The 25919-nt window shown below is 34.0% G+C and overlaps 1 protein-coding gene across 3 annotated transcripts in view; it reads right to left on the reverse strand.

Annotated features, from left to right (window-relative positions):
• The window catches only part of STAG1 (stromal antigen 1), a 342007-nt gene that overhangs the window by 98590 nt on the left and 217498 nt on the right, over positions 1–25919 (reverse strand). For all 3 annotated transcript variants that reach the window (XM_045539117.1, XM_045539119.1, XM_045539118.1), the window contains 4 exons: positions 15358–15481; positions 8934–9032; positions 8363–8442; positions 5401–5508 (listed from right to left, as the gene is read on the reverse strand). In XM_045539117.1, the coding sequence (XP_045395073.1) occupies positions 5401–5508; positions 8363–8442; positions 8934–9032; positions 15358–15481 (411 nt within the window). The remainder of the gene's footprint in view (positions 1–5400; positions 5509–8362; positions 8443–8933; positions 9033–15357; positions 15482–25919) is intronic.

Here is a 25919-nt window from a genome sequence, read left to right on the forward strand (position 1 = left end):
ACACTGGAGAACACAAATTATGTAAAATAAATATTAATAGATCTAAAGGGAGAGATTGACTGCAATACAATAATCATAGGGGATTTCAATGTTGTACTTTCAGCAATGGACAAATCATCCAGACAGAAAATCAATAAAGAAACACAGAAGTTGAACTGAACTCTAGACCAAATGGACCTAACAGACATTTACAGAACATTCCATTCAACAGATAGAGAATATTCATTTTTCTCAGGAGTACATGGAACATTCTCCAGGACAGAGTATGTGTCAGGTCACAAAACAAGTCCTGACAAACTAAAAAAAAAAATAAATTTAAACTCCTATCAAGCATCTTTTCTGACCACAATGGAATAAAACTAGAAGTCAGTAACAGAAGAGACACAGCAAACTGTACAAACGCATAGAAATTAGAAAATATGCTCCTGAACAATTAATGAGTCAATAAAGAAATTAAAAAATTCCTTTAAATACATGAAAATGGAAAGAGAACATACCAAAACCTATGGAACACAGCAAAAGTAGTTTTGGAAGGTAAGTTTATGGCAATAAACATCTCCATCATAAAAGCAGAAAGACTTCAAATAAACAACATAATGAAGCACCTCAAGAAACTAGAAAAGCAAGGACAAACCAAACCCAAAATTAGAAGAAAAGAAATAATAAAGATTAGAACAGAAATAAATTGAAACAAAAAAAGTGAATAAAACAAAAAGTTGCTTTTTGGGGAAAAGAAACACCAAAATCAACAGAAGTTTAGCTAGACTAAGAGAAGTAAAATAAAACAAAAAAAAAAAAAGATGAAAAAGGAGACATTACACTGGTTAATAACAAAAAATATAAAGGATCATTGGAGACTACTATGAACTATATACCAACACAGTGGAAATCCTCAAAGAAAAGGATAAATTCGTGACATATATAAATAACCTACCAAGACTGAACCATGAAGAAATAAAAAACCTGAAGAGATCAATAACAATAACAATATTGAAGCTGTAATAAAAAGCCTCCCATCAAAGAAAAGCCCAGGACCTGATGATTTCACTGTTGAATTCTACCAAGCATTTAAAAAGAACTAATATCAATCCTATTCAAACTATTCCAGAAAATTGAAGAGAAGGGAGTATTTCCAAGTTCATTCTATGAGGCCAGCATTACCCTGATGCCAAAATCAGATAAGGGCATAACAAAAAACAAAACAAACTATAGGCCAATCCCTGATTAACAGAGATGCAAAGATCCTCAACAAATACTAGCAAACCAAATTCAACAACACGTTAAAAAGATTATTCACCATGATCAAGTGTGATTCAGCCCAGGAATGTAAGGAATGGTTCAATATATGCAAATCAATAAACGTGATAGACAAGAGAAAAATAAAGGACATTCCAGTTGGAAAGGAAGAAGTCAAATTATCCTAATTTGCAGATGACATGAACTTTTATTTAGAAAAACCTAAAGACTCCACCAAAAAACTTTTGGAACTAATAAAGGAACTCAATACAGCTGCAGGACATAAAATCAACACACAAAAATCAGTAGCATTTTTATATACCAACAACAAACAATCTAAAAAAGAAAGCAATTATCATTTACAATAGCTACAAAAAATTACTTAGTGATCAATTTAATCAAGGAAATGAAAGATCTCTACAAAGAAAACTATAAAACATTGATGAAAGAAATTGAAGAGGATGCTAAGAAAATGGAAATATATCTCATGCTCATGGATTGGAAAAATTAGAACTGTTAAAATGTCCATACTATCCCAAGTGATTGCAATCCTTATTAAAATACCAGTGGCATTCTTCACAGAAACAGAAAAAAAAAATCCTAAAATTCGTAGAGAACCAAAAATTACCCGGAATAACCAAAGCAATCCTGAGCAAAAAGAACAAAGCTAGAGGCATCACACTATCTGACTTATACATAAACTAATGGAACAGAACAGAGAATACAGAAATAAATCCACACAGTTATAGCCAACTCATTTTCATCAAAGGCACCAAGAACTTGGGAAAAAGACAGTGTCTTCAATAAATGATATTAAGAAAACTGGACATTAATATGCAGAAAAAAAAAACCTAGACTCCTATCTCTTGCCATGAATACAAATCAAATGAAAAAAGATTAAAGACTTAAATGTAAGGCTTGAAACTATAAAACTCCTAAAAGAAAACATTGGGGAAATACTTCTGAACGTTAGTCTGGGGTAGAGATTTTTGGGATAAGATCTCAAAAGCACAGGCAACAAAAGCAAAAATAGACAAATGGGATTACATCAAGCTAAAAGTAAAAGGCTTCTGCACAGCAAAGGGAACAACTAACAAACTGAAGAGACAACCTACAGAAAGTGAGAGAGTATTTGCAAACTATTTTTCTAACCAGGGGTTAATAACCAGAATATATAAGAAACTCAAACAACCCAATCAAAACATAGAGAAATGATCTGAATAGACATTTCTCAAAAGAAGACATAGGAAGTAGCCAAAAAGTGTATGAGAAAGTGTTCAATACCACCAATCATAAGGGAAATGCAAATGCAAAGCAAAATCATAATAAAATATTATCTCATCCCAGTTAAAATGGCTATCATCAAAAAGACAAAAAATAACAGATTTCTAGCAGGGATGCAGAGAAAGGGCAATGCTAGTACGCTGTTGGTGGGAATGTAAATTAGTACAGTGACTATGAAAAACAGTGGGGCAGTTCCTCAAAAAACTATAAATAATAACAGATCTACCATATAATCCAGCAATCCCATATCCAGCTGGGTATTATATCCACAACAAAAACTATCAATGTATCAAAGAGCTATCTATACATACTCCATGTTTATTGCAGCATTGCTCACAACAGCAAAGAGATGGAATCAACTGTCCATCAACAGATAAATGGATAAACAAAATGTGCTATCATATTTGTAAATCATGATCAAAAATATATTTCCTAAAAGTGCTTACATTCATACATTCTCATTAGCTCTATCTTTACCAAAAAATATATGGTTTTTTTTTAAAAAAATTAAACTGCAACTATATATATCACTGTCAGAATCACTATGAATTACTGACTAAAATACTCCTTTATCCCAATGGAGAGAATGGGGAAAAAAAAAACCCATGAAAAGTTTGGAGGCATTTGGAAGGTGATACTGCTTCACATTTAGATTACAAATTATGGAGAAAACTAACATCAGAACTTGAAATTTTATGGAATGGAATATTATTTAGCCATAAAAAGAATGAAATTCTATCATTTGCATCAACACAGATGGAACTGGAGGTCATTATATAAAGTGAAATAAGCCAGGCATAGAAAGACAAATATGGAATGTTTTCATTCACACATGGGAGTTAAAGAAGTTGACCTAATGGACATAGAAGGTATGAGGGTTACCAGAGGCTGGGAAGGGTAGGGGTAACATAGGGCTAAAGAGAGGTTAGTTAATGAGTACAAAAATACATTTAGATAGGAGAAATAAGTTACACTGTTTGACAGTACAGCAGGGTGACTACAGTTAAAAATAATTTATCGTATATTTCAAAATTGTTAGAAGAGATAATTTGGAATGTTTCCAACACAAAGAAATAATACATTGGAGGTGATTGATATCCTGATTACTGATTCAATTGTTACACATTGTACACATGTATCAAAATATCACACGTACCCCACAAATACATAAAAGTATTATGAATCAGTTAAACAAAGTCCAAACAATTTCTTATCCAGTATTTCAAACTTAGAAAAATATAATACAGATAAAAGAAATGTATACTAAGATTCTAATTCAAGAGCTGCCAGTTTTTGGTCTCTAATTATATAGAGAATCAAACTGTTATTTTCTCTTTGAAACAATAGAAGCAATAAATTCTTTCTAAAAACACAAAGTGTTTTTTTTTTAGACAGAGTCTTGCTCTGTCACCTAGGCTACAGTGCAGTAGCATCATCATAGCTCACTGCAACCTTAAACTCCTGGGCTCAAGCAATCCTCCTGCCTCAGCCTCCCAAGTAGCTGAAACTACAGGTACGTGCCACCACACCTGGCTAATTTTTCTATTTTTTGTAGAACTGGGGTCTCACCATGTTTCTCAGGCTGATTTCAAACTCCTGGCCTCTAGCAATCCTTGGCCCACTTTGGCCTCCCCAAGTGCTAGGATTACAAGCATGAGCCAGCATGCCCCGCCATAAAAACACAAAGTTCTTTAGCATAGAGACTAACTAGAACAAAACAATCCTGAAAAAGGAAGGAAAGTTAAGACTACAGTACACCCTGGATATTTGTGACAGACAACATCCCAAGATAAATATGGAAACAGCATTATTCTATAAACCACAGATGTCAATATATTATTCACTAACAAATTCAATATATTATTTTAAAAGTTATGCCTGAAAAGCCTGACTTTCTTCCTCTTCATTTTCATTACCAGCACACAGTAGTAGCTGGCTTCATTCTTAAGAAAGATTTTGTTTACATAAAAACAACTTTTCCCACTTTGAGAGGTGCAATTGAGTAGAGAACAATTTGTTGCGGCACTAAGATGCAGCTACTGGATGGAGGGCTAGGCCTACTCATTATGAAAGTTAATCGTCCATGCATAACAGCTGCTCAGTGTATTATTTACATTTGTGCTTCAATATAATCACAAATTAGTACACCTAATGAACTTTTAGATTCATCAGCCAGTATTCAAAGCTAACAAGTTAAATCCATGAACAAAAACCCTAAACGCAGCAAAAAATACACACACACTACCAAGAATATGTTTATATTTGAAGAATGAATTAATCTACTAATAAATGACAGGACATATACAGTAAATCATGATCAAAAACATATTTCCTAAGAGTGTTTACATTCATACATTCTCATTAGCTTTACGCTTTACCAAAAAATACCTAAGGTTTTTTAAAAGAAATTAAACTGCAACTATATATATATCACAGTCAGAATCACTATGAATTACTGATTAAAATACTTCTCATCCCAATGGAGAGAATGGGGAAAAAAAAAAACCATAAAAAGTTGGGAGGCATTTTGAAGGTGATATTGTTTGACACTTAGATTACAAATGTTGAGCAAGCTAAGATCAGAACTTGGAATTTTTAAAGAAAAAAAAAACCGGTGAAATGAAATATCAGTTATCTAGGGAGCTTTTATAAACTTCATGCACTCCCCCAATCTCCACTGACACTCCTGAGAATCATCATTTCAGATTTCAGGGAAAAAGAATATGTCACAAGGTATATCATTCTTAGGGGTGTGATTCATGATGTATATATAGGTTATGAAAACTATTATAGACCCTAGAGTTTGAAATGGACATTGTAACTCTAAAACAACTACAAAATACAAAAGTGAGAACCTGCTGTCAAAGATAATTAACTCACTTTTTGTGAAGGAACTCTCCAGCTGCCACAGCAACAGGTCGATGTGCCGAGTACACCAAGTGGTAAACATTTTCACAGTCTTCATTGGAAAGAGCTTCTTCACTTCCACTAAAAAATTCAGAAGGTAACACGTGAACCAAAGCAAATGTTTATTTTCAGTTCTACCTTCATATAAACTTTGTAAAGTGCCTTATAAAAAAGCTCAAGGCTCCTACTTCTCTCTCTCTTTTTTTTTTCATAAGAGATGGGGTCTCCCTCTGTCACCCAGGCTGGAGTGCAGTGGAGAGATCATAGCTCACTGCAGCCTTGATCTCCAGGGCTCAAGCGATCCTCCCACCTCAGCCTCCCAAGTAGCCAGGACTACAGACATGTGCCAGCATGCCCAGCTTTTTATCTTACTTTGAAAGTAATTTTTCCCTTTAACTATAAAAGACAATCATTATAGAAAACTCAAAAAACACAGATAAAACAAGAAGAAAATAAAATGCCCACAATTCTTCTACAGCTTAATAAAATGTGATACATGTGGGTAGAACATACTACTGAACTATCTATAATTAAACTGGAAACCATAAAGCTAATCAAAATATTTATCATTAATACTACATGTTTAAATTTTTAGGACACAAAGTAGTACTTAAAGATATATTTATTTCTTTAAATATGATTATTAGTAAACAAAAAGCAAATAAGCCCTAAGAAACTGGTTCTTTGGAAACAGTAAGACAGACAAACCCCTGACATAAATTATGAAGAAAAAGAGTATACAAATAAAATAGAAAATGAAAAAGAGGAATTAACAAAAGAAACAGAGTTTTAGAAATAAAAATATCATGAACTATATAATTTTAAAACTGATAAAAATGATACAGAAAGTTTACATAAAAGCCAAAATTAGCAAAAAATAAAACCTAACTTAGATAGACAATCATGGAAGAAACAGAAATGATAAAGAACTGTTCCACAAAAGAAACTAAAAACTGACATGACTTTAACAAGAGAATTCCCCCATAGTTTCAACTAAGAATTAATCTCTGTCATAGACAATTAGTTTCAGGACAGAAAAACAGCAAGAAACTATTGAAGTTATTTTACAGACACAATATAACCTTGATTTTGAAGATGGATAAGCAGAAGAAAATTATGTCAAATTTACTCATAAACACAAATGTAAAAATCCTAAATATTAAATGTAATATTGTATTTAAATAAAACAAAATATATTATATTCAAAAATGATTTATTCTAGAAATATAAGTGATTTATCATTAGACAAATCTATTAATTTAATTCAGGCTCATTAATGGATGAAAGAAAAATCTCAGAAAACTCAGGATACAAAGGAACTTGTATCATATATTAAAACAGCTATCACAGAAATCACAGAAACAAAGAACTTTTAATGCCTTTCTAGAACAAGAACAAAAATATTTGCTATCAGGGACACTGTTATAGTGCTAAAGGTCCTGCCTATACATTTAGACAACAAAATGAAACACAAATTATAAGGTTAAAAAGGAACAGACAGAATTGAAATTGTTTACAGATGATATAATAACCTATACAGTAAAACCAATAGAATCCACAAACCATTAGAAAGCATGCTAAAACTCAGAATCAAATTTCAAACAGGTTGCACATATGAGACCAACATAAAAATTAAAGGTTTTCTGACTCAGCAATAACCAAGTAGAAAATACTAATCATATAAAAAAATATTACAAAGCATTTATGAATTAACCCACTAAATAGTACACAAGACCGCTATGAAAAAATTTAAACCCTTTATGAAAAGACCTGAGGATATTTAAATAAAGAAATGCAGCTGAGAAGGATGGAGCTCTCCTATAGTCCCAGCTTCTTGGGATGCTAAGGTGAGATAATCTCTTGAGCTCAGGAGTTCAACGCTTTAGTGTGCTATGACTGTGCCTGTGAATAGCCTTTGCACTCCATCCTGGACAATATAACGAAAACCTATCTTTTGAAAGAAAGGAAAGAAAGAAAAAAGGAAAGGAAGAAAGGGAAAGAAAGAAGGAAGGAGAGGGGAAGGGAGGGAGAGAGGAGAGGGGAGGTAGGAAAGGGAGGGAAGGGAAGGAAGAAAGATCCAGCGTTTTCATGCATAAATGGTATAATAAAGAACTTCATTCTCTCCTAAATTTACCATAAAATCCAATGCAGTTCTAATATTCAAAATTCCAGCCAAAGTTTTTGAGGCACTTAACAAGTACATTTTAAAAATTCATATGAAAGAAAAAAACTCACAAGTAGCTCAGTATATTTTAAAAAGGAAAATAGGAGAAGCACTCAATATTTAGAACATACATTATAAAGCTACAATAATAAAGAGCATGGTACTAGAGCAGAAAGGTAAAGTGAGGTACAAAAAAAAAAACCCCACAAACAACAGTAGATCCCCATTAGATATCTAGTTCATAATAGATGTGACATGATAACATAGGGAAAGGAGAATTTGTAATGACTTTGCTAGGGCCCACATTCTCTCACATAGATTCTTTCTAGTTTTTAGTGAAATCCATACAGATAAAGCCATGACATTATTTTTAAATCTCTACCATATTAGTGAGATAATTTAACTGCCTTATTTCCTTTCTCTTACTTCTACAGCATTCCAGGAAAGCCTATTGAAAAACCTATCCCTTGGAGGGTTTTTCCTTTTGAAGGCTTCTTTTTGAATTTTGGTTTTATTTTAAATAAAAAGATATGCTAATTCATTGATATTTTCTCTAGACTGCATAAAAGAAACAGATAATAGTCAAAGTAAAAAAACAAACAGAAAAACAAAAAATACTTTGTCTTAAACCTAATCTTAAAACATAAAAGTAGAACCTAAAGTGATAAAAATATATATGTAAGGGTTAATATATATGAAGGACATTAATAATGCTGGGAAAAAGGCATTAAAATATCAACAGACTAAATTATTAACAGATGTTATACTTACTGAAGTATCAGAGTAACCAATCGAATAGCTTCCACAGCAACATCATATTCTTTATCGAGTGTCATTGATACAATGCGATCCTGAAAAAAAAGTTGTAAAACAAACCATGAACAGAAAATAAGTTGAGATATGTACCTAAGGTAATGTATTCTGAGACATGTATGCAACACTAATGATAAGTTAAATAAAAAGCTTTACTCTTGAAACCACAGTCCTACTTACACAAAAGGGGTGTTAGTACAAGTGGCTGTAATGTAAAATCTTTCTCCTTAACTGGCATTCCCTAACACTGTGATAGGTAAACCTTAACTTACAAAATTAATATATTTATAAAAAGCTGTACATAAAGAAAATTTTATTTCAAGCAGAAGAGCCTTCTTTCAAAGGCAATAAATAAGAACTCCTGTTGGTAATATTTTTCATAAAGCAGAGATTAATTCATCTATTTCATATGGGTTTACTTAAAGAATATGAACTAAACACTTGTTACGATAATGTCATTTGCTAAACTAGCTATAACTACCACTTGTAAAGTAAAAAATAAAATAAGCTCATCATTCTTGATGCTTACCTTGAATCGGTTAGTGAATAGCTCCAATTTGGGGAATAATTCTCTGTTGGTATATAGACTCTGTAGAGCTTTTAGACACTTTAACCTGACTTCCCCTTGCTTCAGAAATACAAATAAAAACACAACAGAAACAGTCAATTCCATGCCACAAGGGTTAAAACAATTTTTAAGTTTATATGAAGACTAACATAAATTTTACCATAACCATTCAACTTACTTCATATTGTAATTCAACACAGGATAGGATTTAGCAAATATATAGTCTATGTTGCACTTACATTTAATAAAAATTCACTAAAAACCCCTAGTTACTTTAGAATAAGCTTCATGTATCTCAAACATTTATCAACTCTGACTTATGCAGTATATCCCACATTATCCCATGGCACTTAGAATTTTTAACCTATGATTATAATTAGAGTATGCTCATTTGCTCTTTATGTAATTACTGAATAATCTTGTGGAAAAACCTAATTTTATATTAAAGGGTTATCATTTATTCATGCAACAGATATTTACGGGATACCATTTACGTTCCAGGGAGAGCAGTTAGGAAAACAGAAATAGTAGAATGTTTAAAACAGAGGAAAACAATAAACTGAAGAGTCCTGAGGGTGCTATTTACTAGTGGAATATCTTTAAGTCATTAACTTGGAGTAGAGGATGTTGGTGTTCAAAGTACATTCAGAATCATCTAGAAATCTAGCCAACTCTCTCAAAGGATTCAAAGGAGACTGAAGTTTCTATCCCCCCAAAGAAGCAATATGTAAACATCTAAGTTCTGGAATCAGACAAAACTAGATTTTCTTTCCAGTTCTACACAGTTTATCAGCTACATGTAAGATGGAAAGTATATTAATCACTTTGATACTCAGGTTTCTCACTTACAAAATTGTTGCAGGGTATGCTGGCAGAAGTTTTAACAATCAGCTCTGAGGAATTGGGCCCTGAATTGCTACATTTGCAGATTTCTGCAAAGTAAATTGCCCCTTCATGGCTAATATCAAACTACCCTATGATATGTCACTAAACTCACTTATGAAGAGATCCGCATAACCACTCTATTGCAAGCTGATTCAAGCCAGCTCTAGCACACCATGAGATGTGCTATGAGATGCTGTGATGTTTGCTGGTAAGTCTTAGCACGTAGGAAGAACCTGAGGTACATATGGCAGATGCTATTGATGCCCCACACAGATTCCCTTTACTGGGTAATTCTTTAGCCTCTGCCTGTGTTGATTGCTAATGGTTCATATTTGCACCTTTCTCTGAAGAACTCACCATGGTTAACAAGAACCATCTAGAACAGATTCCCTAGGAGGTTATACTCCACTTTTCCTCTCCTATTCACTCTCTTCCCCTCTGTCAGGCTAAGGCCCATAGCCAGCGTAGAAAGATAGAAGGGTAACACAGCCCAATCTCCTTGCATCTGGACAGGATAACCTCAGAGGTGCAGCTTACTCTCCAAAGCTCCTTGTGAGATCAGGCTGAGACTAGACTTCTCCTGAAACCACATTTTTGTTAGTCTGTTTCCTGTCAAATTTTCTCGCTTTCTTATATGCTAATGCTGAGATTACAAACCTTAATCTATCACTAGCACAAAAATACCTGACTCAGGCTTGGCATCTAGGGAATGGGACTTAAGACTTCTGGTGCCAAGAGTGGTCCTAGGAGGCAGACTTCAACGAGATTCTGGGGGTGGATTACTTGAAGGCTGGATTGCTAGGAGGAAAGACCCAATGGTGATAGGTGAAGTATTGATAGTTCCTGACACAGAATAGCAGTGTATAGGATTTTCACCTATGGGTGAAAGTAGACGTGCATTAGCTTGCGCAACATTGCTACATTTGAGGGAGCAGGATGAATGGTAACTAAAAAACGGTGGAATTGAGTGGCTACTGCTAAGTGTCACTGAGATGCTAAAGAGAAAATGATAGGCTCAGGCTATTTAATCACCAGTTCATTAGCAAGTGTTGCCTCTTTATTCACATTTAAAGAGACCATAATCTCCTGCAGATAGAAAACTCTTTATACTGAAGACCAGGCTCAGTATTCAACTGTAAGAGTGGTAGAGTTTAAGAGATTCTGCAACTCAGGCAAGTCTCCTTTGCCAAAACCAGGGTCGTGATAGGAGACAAGTGAAGTGTAAAGGATATCTGGATAGATGAAGCTGAGAATCTTGAACTCCTAGTTTCCTCTGAATTTGTGTGTCTGAAGATATGAATCATATTGCCTTGTTAGGGGCTAGCATGTTTCCTGCCAACCCTACGCTTTGCTAAAAGACTACACGGAAACCTCAAATGAGGCAGGTGCCTTAAGGATAATGCTAATAGCTCTCCTCATGATATACACAGATCTCCCCTCCTGATCTCCAGATTAAGGTCAAATCTCAGCATAAACCACATGGAGAATTTGGTTCCTAGTGGTAGTAGAGATGTGAAGATCCCAGAATAGCAGACATAAGGTAGCATCACCTGACCAGCAGATGCAAGAGGTGGGAGATGATAATAATAATAATAATGGGCAACAAGGTTAAAGGGCAGCCATGGGGATCTATGGAACTGGCTCACAGGATATGGCATTCCAGGAGGCAAGATATGTAAAACAAATAAAAGTATTAATATTATATAATACATATAATGAAAAGAGATGAACAATGGATGAGCAAAAGGCCAAGGACAGTTGTCCCAATGTACAGTCACAATCCCAAAACTAAGACAGGATGACCAACTTGTCTCCAACTGTAGATGTGAAACTAATGCCAAGAAAGATGAAATTACCTCATCTAAATCCACACAGTAAAGACAGGTAGAGCAAGGACATGAATTGAGTTTTATCTTTACTTTGTCCAGTGATGTTTACCAATCAACCACCTCTCCTCACAAACCTTGGTTCTTCACCTATAATGCATTCTGCCTACACTACAGGAACTTAACAATTAAATAAGATGTTATCCATGAAAGTATTTTAGAAAACTGTAAAGTATATTATAGGTACAATGAAAACTCCAATTGCCGTTTTGGTAGCTGTTCTACTCTGGGGCTCTACTATACTCTGAAGCTATTTTTATTATAGTACCTAAGTGCTTTATTGTTTCCACATTACAAAAAATCTTGCTCAAATCTAAAGGCTGTTTAACGCAGTGTCTAAGGCATATTAGCTAATCAATGAATATTTCTGAGTGAATAACTATATAAACTTTTTTTTAATATTAAAAATATTTTTAAATTGAGACATAGTGTGACTCTGTTTCATGGGTTAGAGTACAGTGGTATGATCATAGCTCACAGCAACCTCAAACTCCTTGGCTCAAATGATCCTCTGGCTCAGCCTCCTGAGCAGCTGGGACTTCAGGCATACACCACTACTGGTTGATTTTTCTATTTTTTGTAGAGGTCGGGTCTCACTCTTGGCTCAGGCTGGTCTTGACCTTCTGACCTCAAGCAATGCTCATCCCCTGCCCCCGCCTGCCTTTCAAGAGTGTTAGGGTTACAGGCATGAGCCACTGCTCCTGGCCAAATGCTAATTGTTATTAACATGCACATGTACATTATGAATACTTAGATGAGAGTAAGGTGAAAGAGTTAAAATGAACCAAATTCAGGAGGGCTGTCAAAAAGTGGCTGTGTTTGTATGTGGTGGGAAGAAAGAAGTAGAAAGAAGGAATAGTCTTGAGAGGCACAGAGTTATATACAGAGCTATAAAGACTTTTGGTGAATTTAAAAAAAACAGAGTATGTGATGAGTCAACACAAAGAGGAAGAAAAAGTTAGTGGGGTAACTAAAAATAGATCCTGTGAAAGCACCACAGAGATTTTGATATGGGGAACCAAGCATATGCAAGAAAGTATAAGAAGAATTGTGCAAACAAGGTAAAAGCAAAAGCATTATGGAGCAGAGCCGATAAACTACAAAGCCCACAGAAAGGCAATCTGGTGTCATGAATATAAATCCCGAAAGAAATTAAGATATTTACCTCAGAACACAGAGACTACCATTGCTGTATTTAAATTAGGCCTATTCTGTATCACTTGGAAGAACAGAATTAAAACCACTGTGTAGAGAACTTAGAGAACAACCACTTTAGTTGTTAGAGTTTGTCTTCATATTGCCCAAAACTTATAACTTATATTTTTAAAAAGTGTTTATTTTATTTATGAAGGTAGACTAGGTTATAACCTCTAAAATTCTAAAATCAAAAATGTAAGTTAAAATTCTAAAAATAGTTCATTTTCAGTTCATTCAGTTTTATCAGTTCATTTGAAAGAGGCAAAGAATGAGTCTGAAGGCAGAGGTCATAGCCTATAGTGGGGGTGGTTCCAACTAGAAAACTAAAATAAGAGAACTCAAATGACCATAGTTCTAAGACAAAAAAAGGTACAAAAAGATTACAGTGGGAATGACCAAAAAAAAAAGTTTAGAAGAGATTATTTAATACACCCTTTTCCAAATAATTAGAGTTCAGAGAGGTTTATAAAATTTTTCCACCGAATATAGTACTTATGACTTTATCAACAATGTACAAGGGAAACCTATCTCTGCCTTTATCTAGAAAGAGGATTTTTACAATTTAGTGGTATTTTTTATTTATGGTTGTTGGTTTTTTGGTAAGCCACATCAAATCAGTATTTTTCCCAGAATTTGTGGTCATACATGAAGTTCTGTTAAAACTGATAACTGTTATATAATAATTCAGAAGACTATTCCATTAGCCAATGGGGGAAAAACTGGGATGGTATTGGTAGGGAATACAAATGTAGGACTTTAAAGCCATGCCTACTAAAAAGATCATCTTGTCGAATTTAGGAGTGTGTGTGTGTGTGTGTGTGTGTGTGTGTGTGAGTGTGCGCGCGCGCGTGCGCGCACAAGAGGGTGCACTGTATAATTCTATATTCTCACACTATAATAAAATCTAATTGGATCAACCTGAGATGTGGTTTAGATGCAAAGGTCCCAATTCTCTACAGAAGGATTAGACAAATCCTCATGGAATCTAGCTTGGGAGTTATCACCGTAGAGAAAAGAACATGAATTGATAAGATAGATATTCACAAAAATTAACTATATACTAATAAGATTCTCCTTAAAATGAGGTTGGGTGGAGAAGAATCCCTTTTTATCGTCAACTAAAAATTGATAATTGTATAGTTGAGCAACCAACTATAGTGATGATCCGACCTCTTGTAGTAAAACTGGCCTGTACAAAAAAGAAAAAAAAAAAAAAAAAAAAAAAGGCCTGTAAAATTCCCTTGGGACCCTTAATTATAATTTATATAATCTTTCGGTTTTCAAAACTTTGATAACAATTCTTAGCATAATTCTATATAAAAAGTAAAAGCTATACATGCTGACAGTAGCGATAAGACAGAAAATGAATCTTTGCCTTTAAAATCTAACAACATAATTACATTAAAAATATGTTTTCTAATAGCTATGATTTTTTTTCTCCCCCCTAAGAGACAGGGTCTTACTCTGTCGCCCAGGCTGGAGTATAGTGTCGTGATCATAGCTCACTGCAGCCTCAGACTTCTGGGCTCAAGCCATCCTCTGTGCCTCAGCCTCCTGGGTAGCTGGGACTATAGGTGTATGCCACCACGCCCAGTTAATTTTTCTTTCTTTCTTTTTTTTTTTTTAAAGATGGGGTCTTGCTGTGTTGCCCAGGATGGTTTTGAACTCCTGGCCTCAAGCAATCCTCTAATCTTGGCCTCCCTGAGTGCTGGGATTACAGGCGTGAGCCACTACTCCAGGCCAGCTATGATACTTTTAATAGTTCAAATGGAATATAACAATTTAAAATAAATTGTTACCAGATTTCTATATTTAGGAACATCTGGCAGTTCAAGTTAAAGAATGTCAGGTCATTTTACATAAAAAATTCCAATAATTTATCACTCTTACCCTTGATTATTCTGAAGATTACTTATTTAGTACTTGATGTGGGATTCCTTTTAAGGTCAGAGCCTTTTCTAAGAGGTTAGAGGTTTAAAATGTTTTTAGATCAAATATTCTAGAATCAAACAAATCTATTCAACTCTGATAAAACACACTAATGTGATATGACCATAGAAAATTCAAAGCAAGAAAGCTTATTTAGATTTTATATATTAAGAGAAATAATCTCCTTCAATTCAAAACTAGAAAAAGAATATAACTATCTTCTTAGTAGACTGTATTTTCTTAAAATCTTAGCTATACCAGGTTGTTAATCTTCAAGACAGCACTGTAACCAAGTAAGATAGGGTCTTCACACACGGACCAATGTCTCAAGCTTTATCATGGTCATTAAGTAGTTATTCAGTTGCATCATCTTTAATATCCATATTATTATAATTCTTGAAAAATCAACTATGCATTTTGATTGCTAGTATTCTAATATTGAGACAAGCATATTTTCCATCAGAGTTACTTAGAACAAAGTAATTTACCCTGTCATGAAGAGTCCAGCCAACATATTTTAGGTAACTGTCATTTAGGAAGGCATCACTATACATTTTCATCCACACTCCAATTTCTTCAATACAAATGGCTCTAATCTCAGCAATAGCATCACTAGAAGGAAAAAAAAAGACAAATCTTTGATTCATATACAAAGGTAGAATATATTCATACTCACTTTGAACAGTAAAATGTTATTTCTAATGCTATATTTGTATTTGCATTCTCAAAGTCCTCCAACATGAATACCTTCTGTTTTTTATATGTCTTCTATAAAATAAAACTAACAAATACCAAACTGAAAGAAAAGGTTCTCCACAACACCTTATTTTGGCCCAACAGCTCTATTTTTATTGGGCTAGAAATAGTTTGTGCTCCATTGAATCAGTGTAGAAAAAACTCATAATTCACATAGCATCAAGTAGAATACAAAAAAATAATATTATCTCAGTATTGGGGGAAAACTGGCCTTAGACTAAATGCTGCTCTGGTCTACTTAACAAACATTAAAAACAAGTCTTAAAAGAATTAAACATAACTACATTTCAGAAAAAAGTAGAAGAATATTTTTAAGAATATACAGTTAACCAGCACACAACAAGGCAAAAAGCACAATGTCTGACATCCAATAAAAATTGTCAGGCATGCAAAGCAGGAAAATGACCCATTATGAGAAGAAAAACCAATCAATACAAAAAGAACTAGAAATGGCATCTGATAAAACTAGTAAAACAGGACACTAAAATGGAATTATGACAAAGTACATATATATTCAAGAGGCTACAAGAAAGCACAGGTTAAAGAAAGACACAGAAGAGATAAAAGAAACATAACACCAAAAAACATCATAACAGAATTGCTTAAAACAAGCAGTAAAGAGAAAAATCTTAAAAGCAGCCAGAACAAAAAGATAAATTAACTACAAAGGATACAAGAAAAGAATGACAGCAGACGTCTTTATAGTAGGCAATAATGAAGGCAGAAATAGAGGATCAATTCCTTTAAAGAACTAAAAAAAAAAAACCCCCAAAAAGTCAACCTAAAATTCCATACCAAGAGAAAACATCTTTAAAAATGAAAAGTCAAATGGTTGGGAAATTCTTTTTGCTAAAAACAACTAAAAAAGAAAGGAAAAGAATTAAAAAGATAAAAACAATCATTTCAATTTTCTGGAAATCAACCAAAAAAGAAAAAAATCAAGAAGTATTTATCCAGAAAAAGCTGAATTTTGGCTAAAACTGCTGAAAGTCTATGGAATTCTGGCATGGAACTAATTCCTTCAAACACTGTAAAATCAAGATCAGTAGGTGTGATAAGATAGAGTTAGCAGGGTTGGAAAAGCCAGTGAAAACCACCAGCTTTAATGCTCAGGGAACTGACTTGATGGGAAGCCAAGTTCTAAATACCTACCCAAACCCAGGGAAGATGTCAATAAAAGAACAGCATCTATAGAAAATGAATGGGGAAAAAATCAAAGCTCTGGTAGGCATGAAAAGAAAAAAGAAAGTATGACTCCTATTTAGGAATTAAAACCTCAACAGAAACTATCTCTGAGTGGGCCCAGATGTTAAATTCAGCAAACCAAGATTTTAAAGGGACTCTAATAAATATAATCAAAAAATTAAATGAAATCATATTTAAAGAACTAAATGAGAATTAAAGATAAATGTAGTTATGTTTAATTCTTTCAATAATGACAATGATTCAACCAACAGAGAATCAGGATAAAGAAATAGAAACAATAACAATAAATCAACTGAAAAGTACAATAATAATAAAATAAAAAACTCATATATAGTTTCAACAGCATATGTGAGTTATCAGAAGAAACAGTGAAACCTGAAGAAAGGCAAACAGAAATTATGCAAAGAATAGAGGTAAAAAACATTGAAGAAAAACTAAGAGAGCTCCAGAAACCTATGGAACAACATCAAGTACACCAGTAAAAGTGTTAAAGAAATCCAAACAAAGGAGGGAGAGAAATGGTTAAAAAAACAAACAAAAAAACTTCTGAAATTAGATGAAAATATTAATCTACAGATTCAAGAAATTTAACAAAATATTAGCAGGATAAACACAAAGAATTCCATACCTAGACAAACTGTTGAAAGCCAAAGAAAAACTGTAAAAGCTATAAAGGAAAATGACTCATAATGTACAACGAAACACTAGGGTTAAAAACTGAGTTTTTAATCAGAAGCAATAAAGTCCAGCAGATGGTGGAGTGACACTGAAAGTGTCACAATGAAAAATAAAACTGTGTACTAGGAATTCTATATGCAACAGAACTATCCTTTAAAAAATGATATTAACATAAAAATTTTTCCAGATAAAGACTGAGAAAACTTGTTGCTAGCAGACTTGCCTTACAAGAAACACAAAAAGAAGTCCTTCAAATTGACAGAAAATAACACCATACAATAACTCAAATCCATAGTTAAAAATGAAGAGTGCCAGAAATGTTAAAAAGAAGGTAAATATAAAAGAAAGTATAAATATTTTTTCATCTCTTCATTTTGTTAAAAGAGATAAAGATGGTATACATTGATAATGATAACACTGTACTGTCGGGTTAGTAATAAATGTAGACAAAATATATATGACAATAATAGCACAATGAAAGTACAACAAAATGAAGCTATGCTAGAGCAAAGACATTTTGTGAAATTAAGTCATGTTAATGGGATGTAGTTTGTGATAATTTATGATTTGTATTTTAATTCCAAGAACAACTATCAAGAAAATAATAGAAATTGAATTAAAAAATAAGATCCAAATATATGCTTTCTATAAGAGACATAATTCATATTCGAAGACACAAATAAGTTAAAAATGAAAGGACCTGGCTGGGTGCAGTGGCTCACGCCTGTAATCCTAGCACTCTGGGAGGCTGAGGCGGGTGGATCACTCAAGGTCAGGAGTTCAAGACCAGCCTGAACAAGAGCGAGACCCTGTCTCTACTAAAAAAATAGAAGAAATTATCTGGCCAACTAAAATATATATAGCAAAAATTAGCCGGGCATGGTGGCGCATGCCTGTAGTCCCAGCTACCCAGGAGGCTGAGGCAGTAGGATCTCTGAAGCCCAGGAGTTTGAGGTTGCTGTGAGCTAGGCTGACGCCATGGCACTCACTCTAGCCCGGGCAACAAAGCGAGACTCTGTCTCAAAAAAAAAAAAGAAAGGACCTAAAAAATATACCATTCAAAGAGTAATATAACAGGACAGCTAGAAAGGGTAAATTATTTCAGAAAAAAAGTCTTTAAGACATACATATCACTACATGAGGAATTTCATAATAAAAAGATTAATAAATTAGGATGACAGAACAGCAAAATATATTCTCTTTATATTCATGTGAAATATTTTTTCCATAATCTATATGGTAGATAAAAACAAGTTCCATTAAATGTGAAATGGCTGAAATCCCTTGAAGTATGTTTACTAACTACAATAGAACTAAATTAGAAATTAATAACAAAATTTTAGAAAACCTCCAAATATTTGGAAATTAAACAAAAGACAAAAATAACTCATGAATCAAAGAAGAAATCACAAATAAAATTAGGAAATATTTTATAGTGAATGAAAGATAACAAAAATGCACACACTGAAAGTCAAGGTATCTGCTCATCAATACATGAGTGGATTAGTAAAATGTGGTATATGTATACCATGGAGTATTACTCAGCTATAAGAAATAATGATGATATAGAATCTCTTATGTTCTCCTGGATAGAGGTGGAACCCATTCTATTAAGTGAAGTATCCCAAGAATGGAAAACTAAGCACCACATGTACCCATCAGCAAAGTGGTTTCCCTGATCATCATCTAAGTGCACATTTTGGAATAACACCAATTGGGTGTCGGGAAGATGTGTGTGTGGGGGAGGGGATGGGTGTATACCCACATAATGAGTGCGATGTGCACTGTCTGGGGAATTGGACACACTTGAAGCTCTGACTTGGGGGGGGGTGGGGAAGCATGGGCAATATACATAACCTAAACTTTTATACCCCCATAATATGCTGAAATAAAAAAAAAAAAGTCAAGATATGTCACCAAAGCAGTGCTTTGTGGGAAATTTTTACCTTAAGAAGGGGGATAAGAAAGGAAGAAAGATATAAAATAATCTAAGTTTCCACCTTAAGAAACCGATAAAAATGAAAAAATTAAAACCAAAGCAATCAGACAGAAGGAAATAATTAAGACTGAAACAGAAATCAATGAAATAAAAAGTAATGTCAATGAAACTAAAATTCCTTTTTTGTAAAGACCAACAAAAATGATAAACTTTTAGATAGACTGATCAAGACAAAAAAGAGAGGACTAAATCACAAAATCAAGAATGAATAAGGGGGCCAGGCGCAGTGGCTCATGCCTGTAATCCTAGCACTCTGGGAGGCCGAGGCGGGTGGATTGCTTGATGTGAGGAGTTTGAGACCAGCCTGAGCAAGAGCGATACCCCGTCTCTACTGAAAAAAAAATAGAAATTATCTGGCCAACTAAAAATATATATAGAAAAAATTAGCCGGGTATGGTGGCGCATGCCTGTAGTCCCAGCTACTCAGGAGGCTGAGGCAGAAGGATTGCTTGAGCCCAGGAGTTTGAGGTTGCTGTGAGCTAGGTTGACGCCATGGCACTGTAGCCTGGGCAACAGAGCAAGACTCTGTCTCAAAAAAAAAAAAAAAAAAAAAAAAAAAAAAGAATGAATAAGGGGACATCACTGCCTATCCTATAGAAATTAAATGGATTATAAGGAAATATCATGAATCACATTACGCCATCAAATTTACAATTTGCATGAAATGATAACTGCCTGGAAAACAAAAATTACCAAACCTGACTCAACAAGAAATAAAAAATCAGGATAGATCTATTAATTGAATAGTAATTAAAAATCTTTACACAAAGAAAAGCCTAGGCTCAAAGAGATTCCCTAGTGAATTCTATCAAATATGTAAATAATACAAATCTTTCATATGTTATTTCACAAAACAGAACAGGAGGGAACACTTCTCAGTGAATTCTCTAAGGCTAGTATTCAAATTACTACGCCTTATGAAAGTAAATACAAAAGTCCTTAGCAAAATATTAGGAAACAACCTATAATAGTAACATATAGAAAAAAATAATATATCATGACCATGTGGCATTTTTCCCAGAATGCAAAGTTGGTCTAATATTTAAAAATCAATTAATGTAATACACTATATTCATAGAATAAAAGAAAAAACCTGCATGATTATGTAAATAAAAACAGAAAAAATAAAGAAAGAAAGAAAGTAGGCTGGGCATGGGGACTCATGCCTGAAACCTAGCACTTTAGTAGTGCAAGGCACGAGAATTCCTGGAAACCAGGAGTTTGAGACCAGCCTGGGAAACATACTTAAGACCCCATCTCTACAAAAACAGAAAGATTAGCCAGGCATGGTGGCATGTGCCTGTAGTTCCAGCTACTTAGGAGGCCGAGGCAGGCAGAGTGCTTGAGACCAGGAGTTTGAGGTTGCTATGATGTATGAGGTGAGCTATGATGATGCCACTGCACTCTAGCTTGGGCAACAGAGTGAGATCTTGTCTCAAAAAAGAAAGAAAGAAACTAAATATATACAGATAGAAAGTAAGAATTAAAATCTTCTTTACTCACAGAAGACATGATCCTGTATGTAGAAAATCCTAAAGAATCTACAAAAACCAAAAACCAAAACAAAAACTCTATCACAACCCAAAATTACTAAGAATTTTTTGCAGGCATAAAAAAAAGTCAATTATATTTTTATATCTTAGCAAAGAATAAATCAAAATAATTTTTTAAAAAATCCCATTCATAATAAAATAAGAAATTTAAAACCCCTAGAAATGAATTTAACAAAACTGTAAGATTTGTTTACTGAAAATCATTTAAAAATGCTAAGAAAGCCTGGGTAAAGTGGCGCACAACTGTAATTCTAGTACTTTGGGAGGCAAAGGCAGAAGGATCACTTAGGCCAAGAGTTCAAAACTATTCTGAGCAACACAGAGAGATCCTGTCCCTACAAAAAAAAAAAAAAAAAAAAAAAAAAAAAAATTTAGCCAGGTGTAGTGGCTGCTTGCCTGTAGTCCCAGCTCTTCAGGAGGCTAAAGCAGGAGAATTGCTTGAGCCCAGGAGTTCTAGGTTGCAGTGAGTGATGATGACACCACTGCACTCTAGTCTGGGCAACAAGGCAAGACCCTGTCTCAAAAAAAAAAGAAAAAAAAATCTAAATCAAGTGGAGCTACCATCTATATTCATGGACTAAAAGATTCAATATTGCTGAGAAGAAAATTCTCTCCAAATTGATCTACAGGTTCATTATAATCCCTACCAAAATTTCAGACGCTTTTGTGCAAAAATTGACAAGCTGACTCTAAAATTTACATAGAAATGCAAAGACCTATTGTCAAAACAATTTTGAAAAAGAACAAAGTAGGTGGACTTATACACTATCTAATTTAAAAAGCTTACTTTAAAGCTTACTTAATGCAGATGAGAATAGACAGATTAGAAAATCCAAAAATAAAACCGTGCCATTATGCTCAATTGATTTTCAAGAAAATGCGTCAGCAATTCAATTGAGGAAGGATAGTCTTTCATTAAATGGTGCTTGGACAACTGAATATCTATATGCCAAAAGCAGACTTCTGCCCTTGTATCACACCATATACAAAAATAAACTTAAAAAAATGGTTCATGTATCTTAACAGAAGAGATAAATGATTAAACATCTAGAATAAAACAAAGAAGAAACCTTTGGCTTAGGCAGGTATACACATACACAACACCAAAAGCATGGTCACATAAGAAAAACAGATTAATTGGACTTTTACAAATTGAAAATGTTTGCCCTTTAAAAGTCACCATTAATAAAATAAAAAGAAAATCACAGACTGGGGGAAAATATTTGCAAATTATATATCTGATAATGGGCTTGTATAAGAATACAAAAATTACTCTTATAAAAACCCTTTCAATAAGTTAGAATAAACAAACAGAAAATCAGTAAGGATAGAGAAGACTTGTAAGTACAACACTATCAACTAATGTGACCTAACTGACAGAAAACATTAGCCAACAAAAGTAGAATATACTTTTTCTTGAGCAAATGAAAAATTTATCAAAATAGACTATACTGTGGGCCATAAAACAAATCTTAATGAACTTTTATGAAAGCATCCAAATCATACAGGTTCTCTGACTACAATGGAATTAAATTAGAAATCAATATCAGAAAGATATCTGGAAAATTCTCAAATATTTGCAAACTATTAAATAAATACCATGCTTCTAAATAATCCATGGGTCAAAGAGAAAATCAAAAGGGACATTGGAAAGTATTTTGAACTGAATGAAAATGAAATACAACATACCCAAATTTAGAGGAAATAGCTAAAGTAGTGCTTAGAGAAATTCATAGTAAATTCCTATATTAGAAAAAAAAGGGCTCAAATCAATAACTTCAGGTTCCATCTTCAGAAATTAAAAAGGAAGTAAAACTAAAAGTAAGCACAAGAAAGGAAATGTTTTGAAAGAGCAGAAATGAATACAATAGAAAACAAAAACAACAGAATAACTCAATGTAACCAAAATCTCATTTTTTATGAAAAAACAAAATCAGTAAAATCAGCTCCAGACACACTGACCAAAGACAGAAAAGAGAGAGGGAAAGAGGAAAGAGGGAAAAAAGGGTAAGGAGAAAGAAAGAGAGAAAGATATTAAAATCACCAATATTATGAACAACTTTATGCTGATAATTGTTGAATATAACTCAACAACCTAGATGAATGTAACAATTTCTTGTAAGACATAAACTACCAAAGTTTCTTTTAAAAAAACCCAGATAACCTAAATAGCCCTAAATATACTAAAGAAATTTAATTTGCAGATAAAAATATTTCTACAAAGAACACTCTAGGCTCCACTGGTAAAACTCACACCTGAAGAAGGAACAACATCATTTCTATTAAACTCTTCCAGAAAGCTAAAGAGAGAATATACTTCAACTCAATCCACAAGGCCAGTATTACCCCAATACTAAAAGCAGTCAGTGATATTCATTAAAATAAAAAATGAGAGATATTTATCTTCCTTGAATATTCTTAGAAGCAGCTAATGAAGGAGCACAGTGGGTTGAGCCTATAATCCTAGGTACTCAGGAAACTAAATCAGGAGGATTGCTTGAGCCCATCACTGAGCTATACCTGTGACAATACCTTCCAGCCTGGGCAAGAGAGCAAGATCAGCAAGGATAACATATCATGACCCTGTGGGTTGTATTCTCCATGAATTCATGTAACATTTGAAAATCAACAAATTTAATTCACCACATTAACAATCTTTAAAAAGAGAATCACATAATAATAATCAACAGATGCAGAACAAGATCTGACAGATCCAACATCCATTAACTAATAAAAACTCAGAAAACTAGGAATAGAAAAAGCTTCCTCAATCTGATAAAGAGCAGGTATGAAAAACTAATAGCTAACACATTTAAGGATAAAAGACTCTTATTTTGCTTAGAGAAAGAATTCACACCAAAACAACAACAAAAAAAGCTAACGTACAAATTGCATGATTCCATTTCTGTAAAATTCTAGAAAATGAAAACAAATCAGATAGCATATTAATGACTACTTGAGGACAACAGAAGAGGGCAATGACAGGATGGAAGGTAGGGAGAAATTACAAAGTGCCATGAGAAAACTTTGGAAGATGATGAATAAATTTATTATCTTGCTTGTGGTAGTGGTTTTATAGGTGTATATACGTCAAAACTCAACAAATTATGCACTTAAATGTGTAGTTTATTTTACATCAATTATACCACCATAAAGTTATAGGAAAAAAAAGAATGCATGGTAGGTATATGGAAGTTCCTTTTCTTTTTGAAACAAATATGTTAAAAATGTGTTAAAAGTACACTATATGGGCCGGGCGCGGTGGCTCACGCCTGTAATCCTAGCACTCTGGGAGGCCGAGGAGGGTGGATCGTTTGAGGTCAGGAGTTCGAGACCAGCCTGAGCAAGAGCGAGACCCCCGTCTCTACTAAAAAAATAGAAAGAAATTATCTGGACAACTGAAAATATATAGAAAAAATTAGCCGGGCATGGTGGCACATGCCTGTAGTCCCAGCTACTCGGGAGGCTGAGGAAGAAGGATTGCTTAAGCCCAGGAGTTTGAGGTTGCTATGAGCTAGGCTGACACCATGGTGCTCTAGCCAGGGCAAAAGAGCAAGACTCTGTCTCAAAAAAAAAAAAAAAAAGTACACAATATGCAAGAAAGAGGCATGTAAAACTCCAATCAGAGAATTCATACTAAACATAAAGGCCCTGGCCCCAAGTAACTTTTTATACTTTCAGTTAAACTGTTTAAGTTTTGTTAAAATAAAATATGAAAGATATATTAATATATACAGTCGTCCCTTGGTATACAAGGTGCGACTGTTCCAGGACTACATGCATGTATCAAAATCCCAGCAAACTCAAGTCCCATAGTCAGCCCTGAAGAATCAGCATATACAAAAAAGTTGGCCCTCCATATATAAGGGTTTTGCATCTCTCAAATATTGTTTTTTCAATCCACCATTGGTTGAAAAAGAAACCAGCATATAAGTGGACCCTCACATGTTGTTCAAGGGTCAACTGTATAATGTTAATGACTTCCCTGTTTTAACTATCTCTTTGTATTAATTAGCTAACTATAGTCTCATAGGTGTCTAAGAACAGTGCTTTTATTATGTGTGTCTACCTACTTATACATACATCATACCATATTTAATTAACAGATGATAACAAGTACATGTATATCATTCATTAATTCTATGTGAAATATGTATTCTTTTATAATGTAGGATTTCAAAGGTTTTTAGGCCTCAAAGACACACTTAAAAACTCATTTACAATGCAGTATGACAAAAATATTTTGCTAACAGCTTCTACTTTCATGTGTATAGTTGAAGGTAAATAACAGTGAAGACAGAAAGTAGTTGCATAATCTGCAGGGTGCCCTTTTCTGTCTTCTTTTCTCCCACCCACCTTCAGAGGTATTTAGAAAAACAAAGATTATGGATTAAATTGACCATAGAAGGCCGGGCGCGGTGGCTCACGCCTGTAATCCTAGCACTCTGGGAGGCCGAGGCGGGTGGATTGCTCGAGGTCAGGAGTTCAAGACCAGCCTGAGCGAGACCCCGTCTCTACTAAAAATAGAAAGAAATTATCTGGCCAACTAAAAATATATATAGAAAAAATTAGCCGGGCATGGTGGTGCATGCCTGTAGTCCCAGCTACTGGGGAGGCTGAGGCAGTAGGATCGCTTAAGCCCAGGAGTTTGAGATTGCTGTGAGCTAGGCTGACGCCATGGCACTCACTCTAGCCCGGGCAACAGAGTGAGACTCTGTCTCTAAAAAAATAAAAAAAAAAAATAAATTGACCATAGAACAAGATGAGTACCATAAGACAAGAAGTAGGGCATTTAATTTTTTCATATGTGAAAACACTATATTATTAAGTCTAAATTAATTTAACAATCATATTAATA

The sequence above is a fragment of the Lemur catta genome, chromosome 1 (assembly GCF_020740605.2).
Source record: "Lemur catta isolate mLemCat1 chromosome 1, mLemCat1.pri, whole genome shotgun sequence".
NCBI lineage: Eukaryota > Metazoa > Chordata > Mammalia > Primates > Lemuridae > Lemur > Lemur catta.